Source organism: Delphinapterus leucas, chromosome 15 (genome assembly GCF_059928025.1).
Source record: "Delphinapterus leucas isolate spDelLeu-1000000601 "Yukka" chromosome 15, BTC_Dleu_Yukka2, whole genome shotgun sequence".
NCBI classification, from domain to species: domain Eukaryota; kingdom Metazoa; phylum Chordata; class Mammalia; order Artiodactyla; family Monodontidae; genus Delphinapterus; species Delphinapterus leucas.
Window position 1 is genome coordinate 72,150,657 of NC_143143.1, and position 16,810 is coordinate 72,167,466.

The 16,810-nt window shown below is 51.5% G+C and overlaps 1 protein-coding gene across 1 annotated transcript; it reads left to right on the top strand.

The window, feature by feature from the left end:
- Positions 1-611: 611 nt before the first annotated feature.
- On the top strand, positions 612-16,366 carry SGK2 (serum/glucocorticoid regulated kinase 2). Its single transcript, XM_022592360.2, has 14 exons — positions 612-666; positions 1,781-1,840; positions 2,444-2,493; positions 3,000-3,057; positions 3,264-3,347; positions 4,246-4,377; positions 5,456-5,568; positions 5,864-5,900; positions 6,948-7,034; positions 9,437-9,532; positions 10,212-10,367; positions 12,175-12,264; positions 13,883-14,088; positions 15,875-16,366. The coding sequence occupies exons 2-13, from the start codon at positions 1,805-1,807 to the stop codon at positions 14,045-14,047; spliced, it is 1,104 nt and encodes a 367-aa protein (XP_022448068.1). The 5' UTR covers positions 612-666; positions 1,781-1,804; the 3' UTR covers positions 14,048-14,088; positions 15,875-16,366.
- Positions 16,367-16,810: the final 444 nt, after the last annotated feature.

Here is a 16,810-nt window from a genome sequence, read left to right on the forward strand (position 1 = left end):
TTTACTGATATACACCGATATGAACACAGACACACAATGACGACTGTCACACACAGGTATCACACAGACTCACACTTATACACACAGCACGTTAACATATATAGAGGTACACACTGCCACGTCCACACACTACACTACACAGAGACTCATTGAAGCACATCTCCACAGTGAGGACAGAGAGTCACAGGTGTACAGACACACGGACAAAATTATACAAACGTGGTCACACTGATGCAAAATACCCTGACATACAGGGACACACTGATACACCAGACAGACAGACACACTGACACACATTTCTGCACGAAAACCTGCACACACACTCCTTGCCCCACACTTTCACACGCATTCTAGCAAGCCCCAGCGTCGCCCGGGCTCTCTGGCAGCTGTCGCTCACCGCCTTCCACCCACACCCCCCAGGGGGAGGCGATGTCCCCGAGGGAACAGAGGTCTTCGGTCCCTTCTTAAGCCCCGCTGGCTCCCGCGTGACATCAACAGCCCCCTTGCTGCGGCCGGGAGTTCCGAGCTGGGTGCCGGGGCCGGGCCGGCGCCAGGCACAGACACTTCGGCCCTTGTTGGGAGAACAGAGAGAGGCTCTCTTGTCCGCTGCCCATCCTCCGGCTCCAACCACTGGTTCTCCCAGCGGCCTCTCCTCAGGCTGTGCAGGTACGTGGGGCTGGGGAGGCCGGGGCCTGGCAGAGGGGCTGTCAGGGCCAGGCCAGGGGGGCGTGTGGGCTGTCTGCGGGAGCACAGACACGGGGCACTGGCTGAAGCCAGGCTGCACTCCCTATCTGGGCAGTTCTGTGGCTCACTCTCTCAGGGCTCCACAGGGCTGGCCCATTCCCTCGCTTCCCCTGTGGTCACTTTCTCAGCTCCCAAGAAGGCCAGGGGGTGATTGCTCCAGGGACCCCCTTGTAAAGACGGGTGGCCTCTACTGCAACCCAGGTCCCACAGTAGGCCAAAGCTGTGGTCCTGGCATGCACAGTGCCCAGCGGCCTGCACGAGCAACTGGGTTCTCAGGTGAGATCTCGGTTCTTGGCCTTGACCATCCAAGCAGGGATAGGGCTATGGGGTCCTGGGCACGCTGAGCCAGGGCCTGGACATACCGGCCTCCCCCACCCTGCAGGCTGGGGGCAGGGAAGACATGTGCTCCTGGCCACATAGACTGTTGATCACACTCCTACTGTTTCATCTCAAATAGACATAGGTCAGTGGGCCTGTCCATGGCTCTGGCCCAAGGTCCCCAGGGCAGCTGCCCTTCCAGGGACATTAGGCGGAAGTCTCTGTGACAGAGAGATAATAGTCAGCACAGAGCCCAGCCCGGGGCCGTCCACAGGGATCCAGGGGAGCCCAGCCTGCCCCTCAGAAGCTGTGGGACCCTAGGCAAGTCCCTTTCTGGGCCTCAGACTCCCCACCAGTGAAATGGGGGGAAGGGTTCAGACTTCATGCTCTGCAAGTCTCCTTCCAGCCTTGGCCACCCCAGATATCCAGAGTTGCCCTGGCTCACAGGGATCTTGCTGCCCCGGCCGTCCTCAACCCTTGAAAGGACTCAGCCTAGGAGGGGCCACCGCTGACCATCCTCCCTCTCCCTCCTGAGATGTTTGATGGGAGAGGCTGGGTCCAGGGGATATCATTTCTTGTCCCACGCAGGGGTTGCTGACCTCGGGCAGGTGTCTGGGTTGGGGAAGGGTGGAGAAGGCAGTGGTGCCTAAGGCCCCAGACAGGTGACACTAATTCCCCAGCATCAGCTATCTCATGCTGCTTCTCCTTGTGTCCCCAGAGCCCACCTGCTCACTGTTACAAGATGGACTCTAGCCCGGCTGGGACCCCCAGTCTGCAGGTGAGTGGGTCTTGGTTCCCCCACCCACCACCAGGGGGCTCACTTCCTCCCAAGGCTGAGGAAAGCCCTGGATGTCCCAGTCAGCCGCGTGGGCGGTCCCAGGACTGGGGGTGCCCGCAGGGGTCACTGTGAGCCCACAGAACCGGGCCGGGCCGTTTGCAGGGTAAAGAGAGAAGAGACTTGGGCAAGGGCTTCAACAAGTAAATGGGGTGGAAAATCATGGGATTGGCCCTGAGGACACCTGCGTTCTCATGCCAGTGGGGCATCCTGGAAGTCCTTGGATGGCTCTTCTCTGGGCTTCAGTTTCCTCACGCTCACATTTGGTACAACGGCCAGCAGCCTCCCAAGGCTGATGTGTGAAGCAGGTGAGATGGTGGGTGGGTTGGCAGGTGGACGGAAAGAGGGAAGGAAGGGAGGGAGGGAGGAGGCAGGGGGAATGGGGGAGGGAGGGAGGAGGGAGGGAGGCAGGGAGGAGGGAGGGAGGGAGGGAAGAATTCTAGTAGAGATACTGGAAAAGGAGCAGGGCTTGGACCAGGGGAAAGAGAGGGAGCCAAGACCTAGGGACCCTCTGACTTTAATCACTTTTTCTTTAAATGTCTTTAGCCCCCAAGGGCCAATGGGAATATCAACCTGGGGCCTTCGGCCAACCCAAAGTGAGTTCTCATCTCTCATATAACTTTCCTCCCTGGCTCCCCTCATACCTGGCTCCCCCATCACCTTGGGAATATAATCCAATTCTCTGGTCCAGCGTCAAGATCCTCTGCCATCTGGGCCTAGGACCGGCCCCTAGCTTCATCTCCCACTAATTCCCCAGCCTCTGCCCATGCTGAGCCCTGTGGCTGAAGTATCCCCCCAAAGTCTGCATTACTAGCAGCTCCCCACCCTCCAGGCCCTTCTCAGTCTTCGGAGGTCAGATTCCTTTGCCTTCTATGCTGTTGCGTCTGGTTTTCTCCCGACCTTGTCTGTTTTTACATGATTGTGAGATCCCCAGGGGCAGGGGCCAGTCTTATAAGACCCTCCTGGCTGGGAGAACGTGGCGTTCTTAGAAAGCTCCCTGCCTTCTCCAGCTTCAAAGTTAAAAAGAAGCTCTGATTTGAACTAAAGCATCAAGTTTCCCAAGCTTGCAAATGCTGACCCGTGTTCCTCCCTCGTCCCCCAGTGCCCGGCCCACCGACTTCGACTTCCTCAAAGTCATTGGCAAAGGAAACTACGGGAAGGTGAGTGACCCATGAGCATGGAAGCCCTGGGTCTCCCCTTCTCTGGCCTCTTCTTCTCCCTGCTGTTACCTGCACATGCAGAGAGGGGGCTTACAACCTGCAGAATCATGGGCGCAGGGCAGGGGCTGGAGGCCTGCACTGCCATCGAGAAATACAAAGCCTGGAGGAGTAGTCACCACGGGTTCTGCATTTGTCTTTCTGCTCAGGTCCTACTGGCCAAGCACAAGTCCGACGGGATGTTCTACGCAGTGAAGGTGCTACAGAAAAAGTCCATCTTAAAGAAGAAAGAGGTACCAGGGCTTGGGCCCAGGCATCTTCTCTCCTGCTTCTTGACGGCCCCCCGCCCCCAGCCTCAGGTGGATTCCAAAGATGCGTCCCAACTCTGGGCACAGAGGTGGCCCAGCAGGGGGGCCAGGTGGTGCCTGGGATGCTGACCCTTCTCCAGGAAGGCAGGCTAACCACCTTACCCCAAGGGCCTGCAGGTGACCCGGCCCGGCTCTCTGCTTTCCCCTAAAGATTCAGGGCTCCATGGTGGACCAGTCCTCTGCTCTGTCAGGTGCCGGCCTCCCCATCTGTGCAACGTGGGGGTCACACTTCAGGCGCTCCAAACGCACTTCAAGCTACAGCCAACGGGGAGTTCTAGATACTTTGGCTGACTTGAGTCTCTTAACACCAACTCCATAAGAAGGACAGAGCGGGCCCTGAGAGAGAACTGGATGTCAAGTTGGAGGACTCAGGAGAGGGAATTAATGTTAACAAGTACGTCGAAGGGAAGGTGTCCTTCAGAAAGCTGAAGGAGGTGGCCTTGCAGTTGGCCTTGAAGATAGGATTTTGATGGTCTGAAAATGGCATCCAGGCAGGGGGACAGCAACCAAGGCTGAATGTGGATAACGCTCAGCTTCTCCCTCTGCAAGATTGTCCCTGGGACTCATTTATGCGGTATTAACATAGCTTTGCTTACTGTCTCGGGGAGGGGGGCGGGGCCTTTGGATCCAGGGCTGGAGGTGCACCCACGTGGACTGGTCAGGGATGACGTAGACCGCAGAGTCCTGAATACTAAGCAAGGAGCCTGGGCTTGGCTCTGAGGGCAGTGAGGAGTCACGGTGGGTGTTTGAGCAGGGGCACGAGAAGGTCCTGGGTGAGGTGGCCGTGTAGGCGGTGACACAGCCCATCTGTGTGACTCTGCAGCAGAGCCACATCATGGCGGAGCGCAGCGTGCTCCTGAAGAACATGTGCCACCCCTTCCTCGTGGGCCTGCGCTACTCCTTCCAAACGCCGGAGAAGCTCTACTTTGTGCTGGACTATGTCAACGGGGGAGAGGTGGGTATAGGTCCACCTGGCGCCTTCCCTGCCCGGCCCTCGGCAGGAGCTTTCCATCCCACATGCTCATTGTGCCCCAGGTTCTGGAACAATCTCCCCTCATCCTTACAACAGACCCATTCTGCAGCTGAAGAAATCCGAGGCTCGGGCAGGTAACTCACTTGCTCAAGGCCACTCAGCCTGCACCCGGCAGAGCCAGGATTTGAAGGCAGGTCTATCGAACTCCCAGCCATCATCATTACTTGACTTCCAAGCAGAGCTGCCCAGAATCCCTTCAGTGGACCTGGGAAAAGTCAATGTTAAAGGAGCTCTGTGGTCAGTATTTCTAATGCCCCCATCTTACACCAAAGACCACTACATGGGAGTGACCAGTCCCTGTGGGAATGATCTGAGGCCACCTGGTGCCCCAGAAGCACAGCTGGGATAAGCTGGGCTCCCTCTTCTGCCTCTCTGATCAAGATGACAAGATGGCCCTTCTCAGTGACCCCAGATTTAACCTGTGTGACCTCATGCTCCTTAGCCTGATGCCAAGAGGGAAGTTTTTGTCCTGCATCCCTAAATTCCCTGGTGGAGGTAAAGGGCTTTCTTCGCCAGCCAAATAGACCAAAGCAACTGGCCCGGGAGCAGATCTAACCTAGGCTCAGTTTGACCATCATAATCATTTTATCACCTGGGTTGGAGGAAAAGCACATCTTTGACGCACCCGGGTTCACATCACAGCTCTGCCTACAGTACGTGACCTTGGGCAAGTCACCTGACTGCTCTGACTCTTCCAGTTTCCTTTTCTGTGAAACTGGCCTCCTACTTGATACCTGGAAGGTAGTCAGAAAGATTAAAGGAGATTAGAGACATGAGAGGGTCTGGCTGGAGCCTGAAACTCAGTTAGGTGGTCCACCCCTGCTAATTCATCTTTCCTGCTGACACTTTGCCCGCTCTGTGGGGCAGGGACCAGCATGCCCTTCCTTGTATGAGGACATTGCAGCTTAGAGAGTGGGTCACTTGGCCAGCTGCCCCCCACCCCACTCTCGAGGAGCTGGAGCCCCCCAGGAACCCGCTCACCTGTCTCCTCCCCCTCCAGCTCTTCTTCCACCTGCAGCGGGAGCGCCGGTTCCTGGAGCCCCGGGCCCGGTTTTACGCCGCCGAGGTGGCCAGCGCCATTGGCTACCTGCACTCCCTCAACATCATTTACAGGTGAGGCCTGCCTGTGGCTCAGAGCTAGGCCTGGCCCTTCTGCCCCAACAGCCAGGCGTCGTATGGGCCCCCAGACCCTGCTGAAATCCTGGTGAACCTGGTCCTCTGTCTGAGGAGGAGGGCCCGCCAGCGAGTGGGGGCCTCCTCCTTCCTGGAATTGAGTGCCCATCCTCCTCCGGCTCTCCCTGTGCATCTCTGCATCTCCATGAAGAGTCCTCTTGCAGGACCCCGGTCCCCAGCTCACGTCACTAAGCAGCTGTGACATCACAGCGCCCTTTTCTCTTGTTTTCTGCAGGGACCTGAAACCAGAGAACATTCTTTTGGACGGCCAGGTTGGTGGGTATGTGTGTGTGCGTGCGCACGTGTGTGCTGTGTGCCCGTGAGTGTGTGTGCACGCATTACGCATGCCTGCATGGGGCTAGGGATGCATTCAAGTATGTGTGCGCATGTGTGCCTATGCCTGTATACACACATGCACGCATATATGTACACGCATGTGCGTTATGTGTACACGTGGCTACGTATCCATGTGTGTGTACGTGTATACGGGGTGGGGGGCAGGGGTGGAGCCATGTGGAGGCTCGAGGATTTTGTAGTCCTTCCGTGGCACAGACTGTGTTCCCTGGAAATAGACTCTGAGATGGACCACTGGGTGCAGAAGCTTCCTGGGGAACAGTCTCAAGAGATCCACGTTTAAGGGGCTGAGGAGGCAGGACTGGGCAGAGGAAGCAGCTCGCCTGCCTTGTGGTTGCAAGTGAGGCCTCCTCAGCTGATCGTACAGGGGTGGGGTGGGCCTGAGCTGGGATGGCTCTTTAGAACTGTTCTAAACTGAGGCAAGGAGGCTGGGCACCTGTGCCCCTACACTGACCAGTCATTGGATGGGGATTGCCCCTTGAGAGGGGGCATGACTTTGGATGAGGGCAATAGCCCAGCATGGGGGGATGGGCTGGACAGCTCCTAAAGAGGGGATCTGGACAGAGCCCCGCAGCATCCACTCACTGCTCTACCAACCACCCTCTCGCTCAGCTGCCACAAGGCATGCTTTCTGGGTCCCCAGCCCTCTGTTAAGGGGGCTGCTGACACTAGGCCCCTCCAGCGAGAACATTCTGGAACTGTTGCTGTTGTAGGTTGTCGATCTGAGCTTGTGATGAGCTGGGGGTAGACAGTGCAATGCCATCTCCCCACCTGGCCCCTGTGCTGCTCTTAGCATCCAGGTTAGAAGCACTGAGTCTCTGAGTGGAGCCGCCAGCTCATGCCTTTGCCAGGGACAACAGACCCCACAGCCACTGCCCCAGATATGGCATCTGGGCTTTGGGGATAGACCTGGGTATACCTTTGGCTCAGACCACCCTCCCACCCCTGCCCTCCCTCCTCTATAGGGACACGTGGTGCTGACGGATTTTGGCCTCTGCAAGGAAGGTGTAGAGCCTGAGGAGACCACGTCCACGTTCTGTGGCACCCCAGAGGTAAGCTAAACCTCCTGGGAGGCGCAAGGCTGGGAGTGGATGAGACCACAGCTCCTGATTAGAGCCACCAGCTTATGTCAGAGGGACTCACTTCTTCCACCCAAGCACTTCCCCGAGCTGGCTGTACACTCAGCCTTGGTTCCCTCCTCCGTGTCATGGGGGCACCAGCTCTAGGGGCTGCTGGGACCCGGCTGGTGAAACTCTGCAGTAGTGCTGTCCGATAGAAATAGAAACAGAAATGCAAACCATATATGCAATTAAGAAATTTCCAGCAAGCACATTTAAAAAGAAAGAGGAGAAATCAATTTTAATAATATATTTTATTTAACCCAACACAGGCGAAGTAGTATCATGTCAACATACAATCCACATAAAATTGTTGAAATACTTTATTCTTTTTTTTTCTAACTAAGTCTTTGATCTGGTATGCCTTTTATACTTATGGTCCCTCTCAGCTCAGATCAGCCACATTTCAAATGTTCGGCAGTCACGCGTGGCTAGTGGCTACTGTATTGGACAGCACTGCCCTGCAGGGTGAAGTCCATGTGCCACAGGAGGCCCTGACCTGACAGTTAAGATCAAGGTTTGCAAGGGTAAAGACACTGGTCTACCTCCTTCTTCCAGCCACCAAGATCCTGGAGGGTTAAAATTTGCGAGTTTCAGCAGTAATTCACATACATCTCTCTGTCCTGCCAAGGCCTCCCTGCAGCTTTGGGGTTAAAAACCTTTCCTTAAACTCCTTAGACCTTGGGTCCAAAGGGTTTCCCAGCTGCTTGGACAGCTGTCTGGATTGGGGGTGGGGGACTGAGGCTGCAGGGCTGGCAAGTCCTCCTGAACTGGCATGGGACAGGAACTTAGCTTTTGTTTTTCTCCATGTGCTTGAGAATCTGGGTCTCAGATTTCAGCTGTCTCCTCAATTTGGTTTTAGGGGAGCTGATGGACAGACAGCCTCTCTAAGCAGGAGCTATTGTCTAGTGTTTGGGTATGGCAGGGTGTCCTCAGACAGAACTGGCCTCCCAAAGCCTAAAAGCCCAGCCGTCCCTTCCTTGGACACTGCTGAGGCGAGGAGGGGATACGGCACCTTGGATTGTGTCGGAGACATGTGGCCCTGACGAGTCTCTTCCATGACTCAGCCACTGCCATGGTGCTGGGAGCACAGACAGGAGTAACCACAGTTGCTCCCATTGTTCAAGGGGTAACACATATGTTAGCATGTGTCCTTAACACAGCCCCTAGAGAGGGATTCTGCGGTCCCATTATGTGGATGAGGAAACCAAGGTTCTAGGAGGTTCAATGACCTGCTTGTGACCACACGCCCAGTAGGGCTCAGGTCTGCGTAATTCCCTGCCCCTCTCCGCACGCACAGTCTCTCGAAGTGGCTTTGTCTGTTGCTGAGACCCCTTTCCTCAGTGGCAGAGACACCAGGCTAAGAGGCCACTAAGCCCTCGGGTTTGGCAGGAAGCACAGCTCTGCCTCAGGTTCTCTCCTTGCTCAAGGCACGCATTCAGCTGTCAGGAGGAACGCAAGTGTCACCTCCTCTTTCCTGACTCCTTTCCATTCATCTGTTACTAAGATTTCCAGAGCAAGTATGTGCCACACTGACTTACACTTTATCCGTTAGTCTTCCCACTGCCCCGTGAGTATTCCTAGGGCTTTCCTAGTCCCAAGACACTGATTGGATGCTTTTGAGCAAATTTGATAAAGGCACCCACTTTGGGCAGACTAATTAGAAAAAGTTTCCCCTTTAAATATATGTCAGTTGGGACTTCCCTGGTGGCACAGTGGTTAAGAATCCACCTGCCAATACAGGGGACATGGATTCGAGCCCTGGTTCGGGAAGATCCCACACGCCACGTAACAACTAAGCCCACATGCCACAACTACTGAAGCCCGCACACCTAGAGTCTGTGGTCCACAACAGGAGAAGCCACCTCAATGAGAAGCCCGTGCACCACAGCAAAGAGTAGCCCCCACTTACTGCAGCTAGAGAAAGCCTGAGCAGCAACAAAGACCCAACATGGCCAAAAATAAATAAATAAAATTTAAAAATAAATATATGTCAGTTGTCAGATGCACCCCTATACTAGGGTTATGGCTTGGTAAGTTGATCATAGCCAGGCTTGCAGCCCCTTTTACCCCTTTGGTTGGTACTTTTGCGTGATGCACAACACATACAACTGTACAGGGCAGTCCTGCCTGATCTCCTCTATGTCCCTAGCACACTGGCAAAGAGCCCCCGCAAATCAGGTCTTTGACAAATGGATGCTGAATAAACATAGGCACAGACAAGTAAATATCACAGCAGGATCAACCCCTGTTGAGTTTTTCCTCCAAGTGCCTTGCTTACAAATGGGGAGACAGAGGCTGAGTGTCTTTCAGATAAATGTATTTCCCCTCAACAGTACCTGGCTCCAGAAGTGCTTCGTAAAGAGCCTTATGATCGGGCAGTGGATTGGTGGTCCTTGGGGGCCGTTCTCTACGAGATGCTGCACGGCCTGGTGAGTGGGGTATAGCGGACTCTGGAAGAGATGGGGGTGGATCTGTCCCTTGTGTGGCCTCCTCAGGCTCCTTGAGGAACTGAATGAGCCATCACTCCTCTCCAAGCTGAAAAAAGATGATGCCAAAGTGAATACAAGGATTAGATATATTTTTTCAATAAAGTCAGTTCCGCACTTTACAGTATACCATCTCACGTTACTCCTGTGGTGCCACATGACAAGGAAACTGAGACCCAGAAAGGTCACAGTGCTGGCAGGTTGTGGAACCAGCCCCTGGACCCAATCCTAGGCTGCCTGCTCTTCTCATCTGAAAAATTACAACCTGTCTCAAAGGATGGTTGTGAGGCTGGGATGAAATGACGACAGGAAACTGTTAACTTTGCAAAGTGCAAAGTCGTTGCACAAGCTGGATTAAGAGAAGTGGGATAGAGGAGGCACCTGGGGGATCCACAAGCCTCACACTGGTGGGGAGAGACTTCTCGGCCTTCCCAACAGCCTGTCCACTGTGCTGGATGCCCTTAGGTCTCTGTCTCCCATCTGAGCCATCACACAGACACAGGTCTGGCTGAATCCTTCCAGCTACCCACTTTGCTCCAAGTATCCCTGAGAACTGTGCCCACTTTAGCACGGATGATCCTCCTGTCTCTCTCTCTCTCTCTCTCTCTCTCTCTCTCACCAGCCGCCCTTCTACAGCCAAGATTTATCCCAGATGTATGAGAACATTCTGAACCAGCCACTACGGATCCCTGGGGGCCTGACAGTGGCCGCCTGTGACCTCCTGCAAGCCCTTCTTCACAAGGACCAGAGGCAGCGGCTGGGCTCCCAAACAGACTTTGTAAGTGTGCTAGCGGAGCACTGGCCCCTCGTGGGGCTCTCAGCTTCCTGCAGAGGCAACCCAGAAGCAGAGACATGCATCCAGCTATTTTCTAAAACCAGGCACTGCTAATTCACGCATTTGGAGATTCACAGCTGCCTACTTATTTCCTTCATTCTAACGCTTTTATTCAACCAGTACTTATGGAACACCTACTATGTGCCAGGCATTGAGCTAAATGCTAGGGATTCGTTAGACTGGGTCTCTGCCCTTATTAAGTTTATGAGGGGAAGGCAGACAAACAAACACAAATTATTACACAGTGTGACAATACGATGAGAGGCCAGACAGGAATTCAGGCAGGGCTTTACTGGGACTTGTGCTATACAGCGCGAGGGGGCAAAAGAAAGTAACAGGTGCCCTTGCTTGCTCTCTGAGGAGGGTGGACTCATTCCTTAAATGCGGTGAGAGTAGGGGCAGATCTGTGGGTTGGGCAGGAGGGGTGGCTTAGGTTGTCTGCCCACCCCCTTGGTGGTGGTGTGTACAGGGCTCATGCCCAGTATCCTGCTTTTGCTCCCAGCACCTCAGAAGCGACAGTTGGTTTTTGGCCTTTTTGTATCTTATGGTTCATAATTTGTCCCAGCTGTGCATGCTCCCTAGAAGCTTGCTCTTCTAGCGTAGAAGCTGAGATGCATGGATTGTGAGACAGACTACGTGGGTTCAGATCCCTCCTCTACCAATTACTAGGTGCAGGACCCTGGGCACATGGCTAACCTCTCTCTGTGCGCCTGTTTCCCCATCTGTAATAACAGCACCCAGCTCATAGCTCTTATGAAGATTAAATAATATATACAAGCACCTAGGCCAGTGTCTAGCACGTAGTGCTTTTACAAAGTGCCCTATATGCCAGATACTGTGAAGTGTAACAACATTTAGGGCATTTGCCTACCCATCCCTGGACAGCTTAAAGAACAGGGCTTTCATGAAGACAGGTCCCCTCCTTCCCAGAGGAAATTTGCATCTTAAAAAATATGTATGATTTTTTAAATAAGGTATACATTCCCATAGATCAAAGCCCAAAGGATATTCAGAAAAAGTCCCTCCAGCCACTGAGTTGTTTAAATTTGGAGGCAATGAGTGTTACCAGTTTCTTGGGTGTTCGTCTGGAAATAGTTTTGATCTGGCTTTGTAGCAACCCCCCGGGGAGTTTTGATATGGAGCCAGAGAATCATTCTTTGAGAAACACAGGTAGAGAGAGGGTCCTGCTGGAACAGGTGGAAGTTCGTGCCAGCACTGGTTTGGATTAGGAAAGGAGTGGTGAATCACGCCCAGGGCTGAAACCTAAATTCTGGATATTTGGGAAACTGCAGCTTTTCTTGGGGCTTTATTTCCCAAATCTTCCATAGTGAGTCGATTTGCTCTATTTCTCTGGTTAGAATTCTGGAAGAGTCAGGATGCACTGAAGCAGAATGGGGGGCAGGGGGTCCCCAAGATCCCCTGGGGCCCCCAAGAGCAGGTCCTGCTGTCTTGTTCACTGACATACCTCTACAGCCTAGTATGGTACAGAGTAGGTGCTCACTAAATAGCTGTGGAATAAACAACTGCTACGAGGAGAGGGCTGGAGTTCGAGATAATGGCGAAGGGGAGAAGTCTAACTGCAGACACTCCTTTGTCCCAGGAAACCAGCCAGAACAGCAAGTTACCTTCCTGGTAAAGAGTTTAGGGCTTGACAACCAGTTGCCAATAGAGTTGGAGCTCCAAGGCATGTGAGGTGGGGTGGGAACGCCAATGGAAAGGGCAACTTCTGATCAGCACCTTCTTCCTGCAGCTTGAGATAAAGAACCATGTATTCTTCAGCCCCATAAACTGGGACGACTTGTACCACAAGAGGCTGACTCCACCCTTCAACCCTAATGTGGTAAGAGGTCTTCACATTCTAGATTCTGGATTCCCAGGGCTGATGGAAGCTTGGAGGGTATCTGGGGAGGTTATCTGAGCCTGCTGTCTTTCTACAGATGGGAGAACCAAGGGTCTAAGAGGCTCAGTGATTTGTCCAAGGCCACCCCATAAGTTAGACACAGAATTGGGTCTAGAGCCCAGAAGTCCTGACCGCCAGTTCAGCTCTGTGTGAGGAGCCAGGCTGCACTTCTTTACTTTTAGCACCAATAACCCTCATCGCAGAGCTCTTTACAGTTTTTAAAGTGCTGTGTCACGGAGCACACCCAGACAGAGCCAAGCCCTGTAAAGATTTTCTCTCTATGTTTAGCTTTTTTCCTTATAATAAAAATGGCATGTATTCTTTCTAGAAAGTGTGTGAAACAGATGTTTAAAGCGTCAAGGAGAAAAAGCTTATTATCTCACTACCCAAGAGAAAGCACCACTGGCATGTTTCCTTCAAGTCTTTTCTATGTTTTTTACATAGGTCACACTTCATATATATAAATATCATCTCTCCCCTCTTTCTTTTTGCTAAAAACTATGTCATTATTTCCCTAAGTCATATAAGACATTATAAGTATGATTTTAAGCGGCTGTATAATACTTCAGCCCTATGTTGGCAACATAATTTACTCTACCACATTCCTAATGGCGAACCTTAGGTTGTTACCATGTTTTCTTTATCATAATGGACTCATTAATAGCTTTAAGTGTATATCTATGCCCACAGTTGTGATTATTTCCTTAAGATGGACTCCAATTGGGGAATTACCGAGTCAAAGAATGTGAATGTATTTTTATTTATTTATTTATTATTGAGATATAGTTGACTTACAGTATTACATTAGTTTCAGGTGTACAACATAGTAATTTGATATTTTTAAACATTATACTCCATACGAAGTTATTATAAAGTATTACTATATTCCCTGTGCTGTCCATTATATCCTTGTAACTTATTTATTTTACACCTAGTAGTTTGTACCTCTTAATCCCCTTCACCTATTTTGCCCTTCCTCCCACCCCTCTCCCCTCTGGGAACCGCTAGCTTGTTCTCTGTACTGTATCTGTTGTGAACTTTTTTTTTTTTTTTTTTTGTGGTACGCGGGCCACTCTCACTGTTGTGGCCTCTCCCCTTGCGGAGCACAGGCTCCGGACACGGAGGCTCAGCGGCCATGGCTCACGGGCCCAGCCGCTCTGCGGCATGTGGGATCTTCCTGGACCGGGGCATGAACCCGTGTCCCCTGCATCGGCAGGCGGAGTCTCAACCACTGCGCCACCAGGGAAGCCCTGTTGTGCACACTTTTTATGTCCTTGATTCATACTGCATTTATGTCACAATCTACTTCCTACCAGCAGCGTCTGGAGGGTTGATGTGGAGCAGGTAGGGTGCTGGGGTGGGGGATGGAGGAATTGATAGACTGTTGTTGGACCTCATGGAGTACAATGACCAATGTAAATGCATAAATAAATGACAATTAAGTAAGGATGCCCCTGGGGCACTCAGAGGGGAGAATTGACATCTCTCTCATGGCTGTGGGCTCCTTTGGCAGCTCCGCCCCCAGTGTTCCCTTCTTACCATTGGCTTATATTCACAGGCAGGACCTGCTGACTTGAAACACTTTGACCCAGAGTTCACCCAAGAAGCTGTGTCAAAGTCCATTGGCTGCACTCCCGACACTATGGCCAGCAGTGCTGGGGCCTCAAGTGCCTTCCTGGGATTTTCCTATGCACCGGAGGATGACGCCGTCTTAGATTGCTAGAAGAGAAGCACCTGTGAAACCACTGAAGCCAGCTTGTATCTGTAAGAATTACCTTCAGCTGCTAGGCACAGTGACCCAGAGTAACGATGGCTTAAATAAGATTTTTTTTTTCCCAGCCCATAAAAGAAGGGTGATGTTAGGTGGTCCAGGGCTGGTATGACAGGTCATCAGAGGCTTTCTGTATTTCTGCTCTGCCGTCCTTAGCAAGTGGTTTCTACTATTAGGATTGTTATATTATCATAAAATGGTGCTGGAGCTCTAACCACTGCTTCTGTGTCCTGGGCAGGGAAAAAGGAGGAAACGGCAAAAGGGCACCTTTATAGAGCTTCCCCAGAAGCCCCACCCAATGACTTCTGCTTGCATCTCAGTAGCCGTCCACCCTACCTGTAATGGAGGTTGGGATATATGTCTGATTAACTGGGCACATTACTCCCCGCAACAACACAGGGGTTCCAACACTAAGAGAGAAGGGGGAAATGTTGGATAGGCAACCAGCACCTCTTTACCAGAGGGTCTCTTGGTGTTTGGAGTTTGATCTCAATGTGTAAAATGACGGAGATGTAACAAGCCTATAGGGTATCACCCAACACCCTCTTATTTTTCTATGTCGATGATGTCTTTCTTTGGGTGGGTGGATTGCACATTTGTTAGGTTTGTCTGCCTGTCTGAACCTCTTGCTATATTCAGGGAATCTCCTGTTTTATGAGCCATAATGAGAGGCAATAACTACCTCCACTTACAGTAGCTGAAAATACTAGATACTAACTTTCCCAGCCCACCCTGCGGCTCAGGCCAGGCATGTGGCCTCAGGATGCACCTGTGCCAGATTTTTGACTCAAGGAAGGAACTGGGAGCTCTCTTTCATGTGGTAGCTGCGGTAACAACACCCACAAAACTGAGTGCCTGGTGTAGAAGTGGCAACGATATAGCAATTGGTACTTATTGGCAGCATCAGTTCCCTCAACAGATCCGTGCTGCAGCGTCATTCCTGTCGTTCCTGGGAATCCTTGAGTCTTATTCTCTAGTTTTCCCAATGATTTTGAGAGATTCTGATCCTGTTAACCACTCCCTTTTTGCTTAACTGGTCAAAGTCAGCTTGAGAACATCTGCCTATGCTGAACCAGTTTCTGTGCTAGACTTTTGCAAGTCTCAGTTTTCATCAAAACAACCCCAAGGTAGCAACTATCCCCTTTTTACCAATGAAGAAACAGAGAGAAGTTGTACCTTGCCTGGAGGTCACATAGCTAATAAGGGCCAGAGCTGGGACTTGGAGCCATATAAGCTGACTCTGGGGCTCTCACTAGTAACCTCTGTGCTGGTCTGCCTCTCACTCTGTTAGATCCAAGCAGAATGACTTTCAAAATCTCTAAGGAGAGCCAAGCCGGGTTATGGGAAACGGGGTCTTGAAGAGGAGGCATTCAACTGGATGCTCATCGTCTGAGCCTGGCTGCCAAGTTCATGCTATGCTCTACCTCACATACCTCTGTATGTTTGGCAGGTCTAGGGCCACAGGGAGCCCAGGCTGGGGCTGGTACAGTCCTGGGGATTAGCCATTTCTAAAAGCAATTCTGATTGGACAGAATGTGAGCATATAACACCCCATGAGTCCAGGACACCCTGCACTTATCTGATGGATCTTGCTGCCTTATTTCAGTGCAACAAAAGTCTTTTTCACAAGCTTGTGGTTCATCACCTACTTCATGGTGGTCTCATTAGCTTTCTGATTTGTGAACAAGAACTTTCTTAATATCAGTGTGTGCTGGTGATTTTACTGCCTTTTCCTCTTAACTCAGTCCCACTCTTTGCCTTACATTTTTGTTTATCCAGCCCCCTGCCCCAGGAATTATGGGGGATGAAGCTGGAAGACCATGGAAAACACACCAGTGACACTGACACTGACCTACTGGGGATCAAAGCTGAGTCAAGAAGAGCTACTATTATCCTTTGATATGTGCTGTGAATTCTGAGCGAAACACTATGATTTGATTTCCATCTTAATAGCGTCTGCTAATAGACAAATGTGAACTGTGACGAAGGCGAAGCCAAAATCCCCCCAACTTCCCAAAGCAAAAAGCAACAGAGCGTAGTTGTCAGAAATGTGATAGTATTGTCAAAGTATACAACCTGCTATGGGTTGTGAAACACGTAATGGTTCTATCCGCTCTAAGACTGTAAAATCACAAAATTTTCACCAGGAGAGAAAATAAAAATGATAAATTATGAATCTTGATCTGTTCAATATCAGAACAGGTATGTTCACACCTCGGTTTATTGAGCACATTCTGAGCCGCATGTGCATTATCTACAATCCTCACAATAAGCCAGCATTTAGAAATTATTAACTTGACTTTCCAGGTAAGAAACTTTCACTCAGAGATAGTAAGCAACTTGCCCAAGGTCACCCAGATGGTACAAGGCACAGCCAGGAACTGAACTTGGTGGCAGCTGATTCTAAGGCCCTTGCTCTGTCTACAACCTCCAATAGTGGAAGAAGTGCTCTGGGCAGCTTTTTTGGTCTTCTGGCAAAGCCTGACTGCAAACTGTATTCACCCAATTTGGTACCAAAAGACAGCATCCTCAGGAAGAGAAATCACAATCACCCTCTTCTTCACTTTTTAACTTTGCAGTCACAGTAGTTGTGAAAAAGCAACAGGAGTAGTGTGTGTGTTTTAAGACCCTAAAACTCCGACTACTCTGTACCCGTTGAAGACTAACAAAAATTCTAGTCTCTGCTCACATCGGTTTGAGCCAGCGAGACAGCTG

What these genes read in the sequence shown, in the direction of transcription:
- SGK2 (XM_022592360.2), top strand. Translation starts at nt 1,805, where the DNA reads ATGGACTCTAGCCCGGCTGGGACCCCCAGTCTGCAG. An exon ending in CCATCTTAAAGAAGAAAGAG is followed by an intron (nt 3,348 to 4,245) that starts GTACCAGGGCTT and finishes GTGACTCTGCAG; the next exon opens with CAGAGCCACATCATGGCGGA. An exon ending in TCCCTCAACATCATTTACAG is followed by an intron (nt 5,569 to 5,863) that starts GTGAGGCCTGCC and finishes TGTTTTCTGCAG; the next exon opens with GGACCTGAAACCAGAGAACA.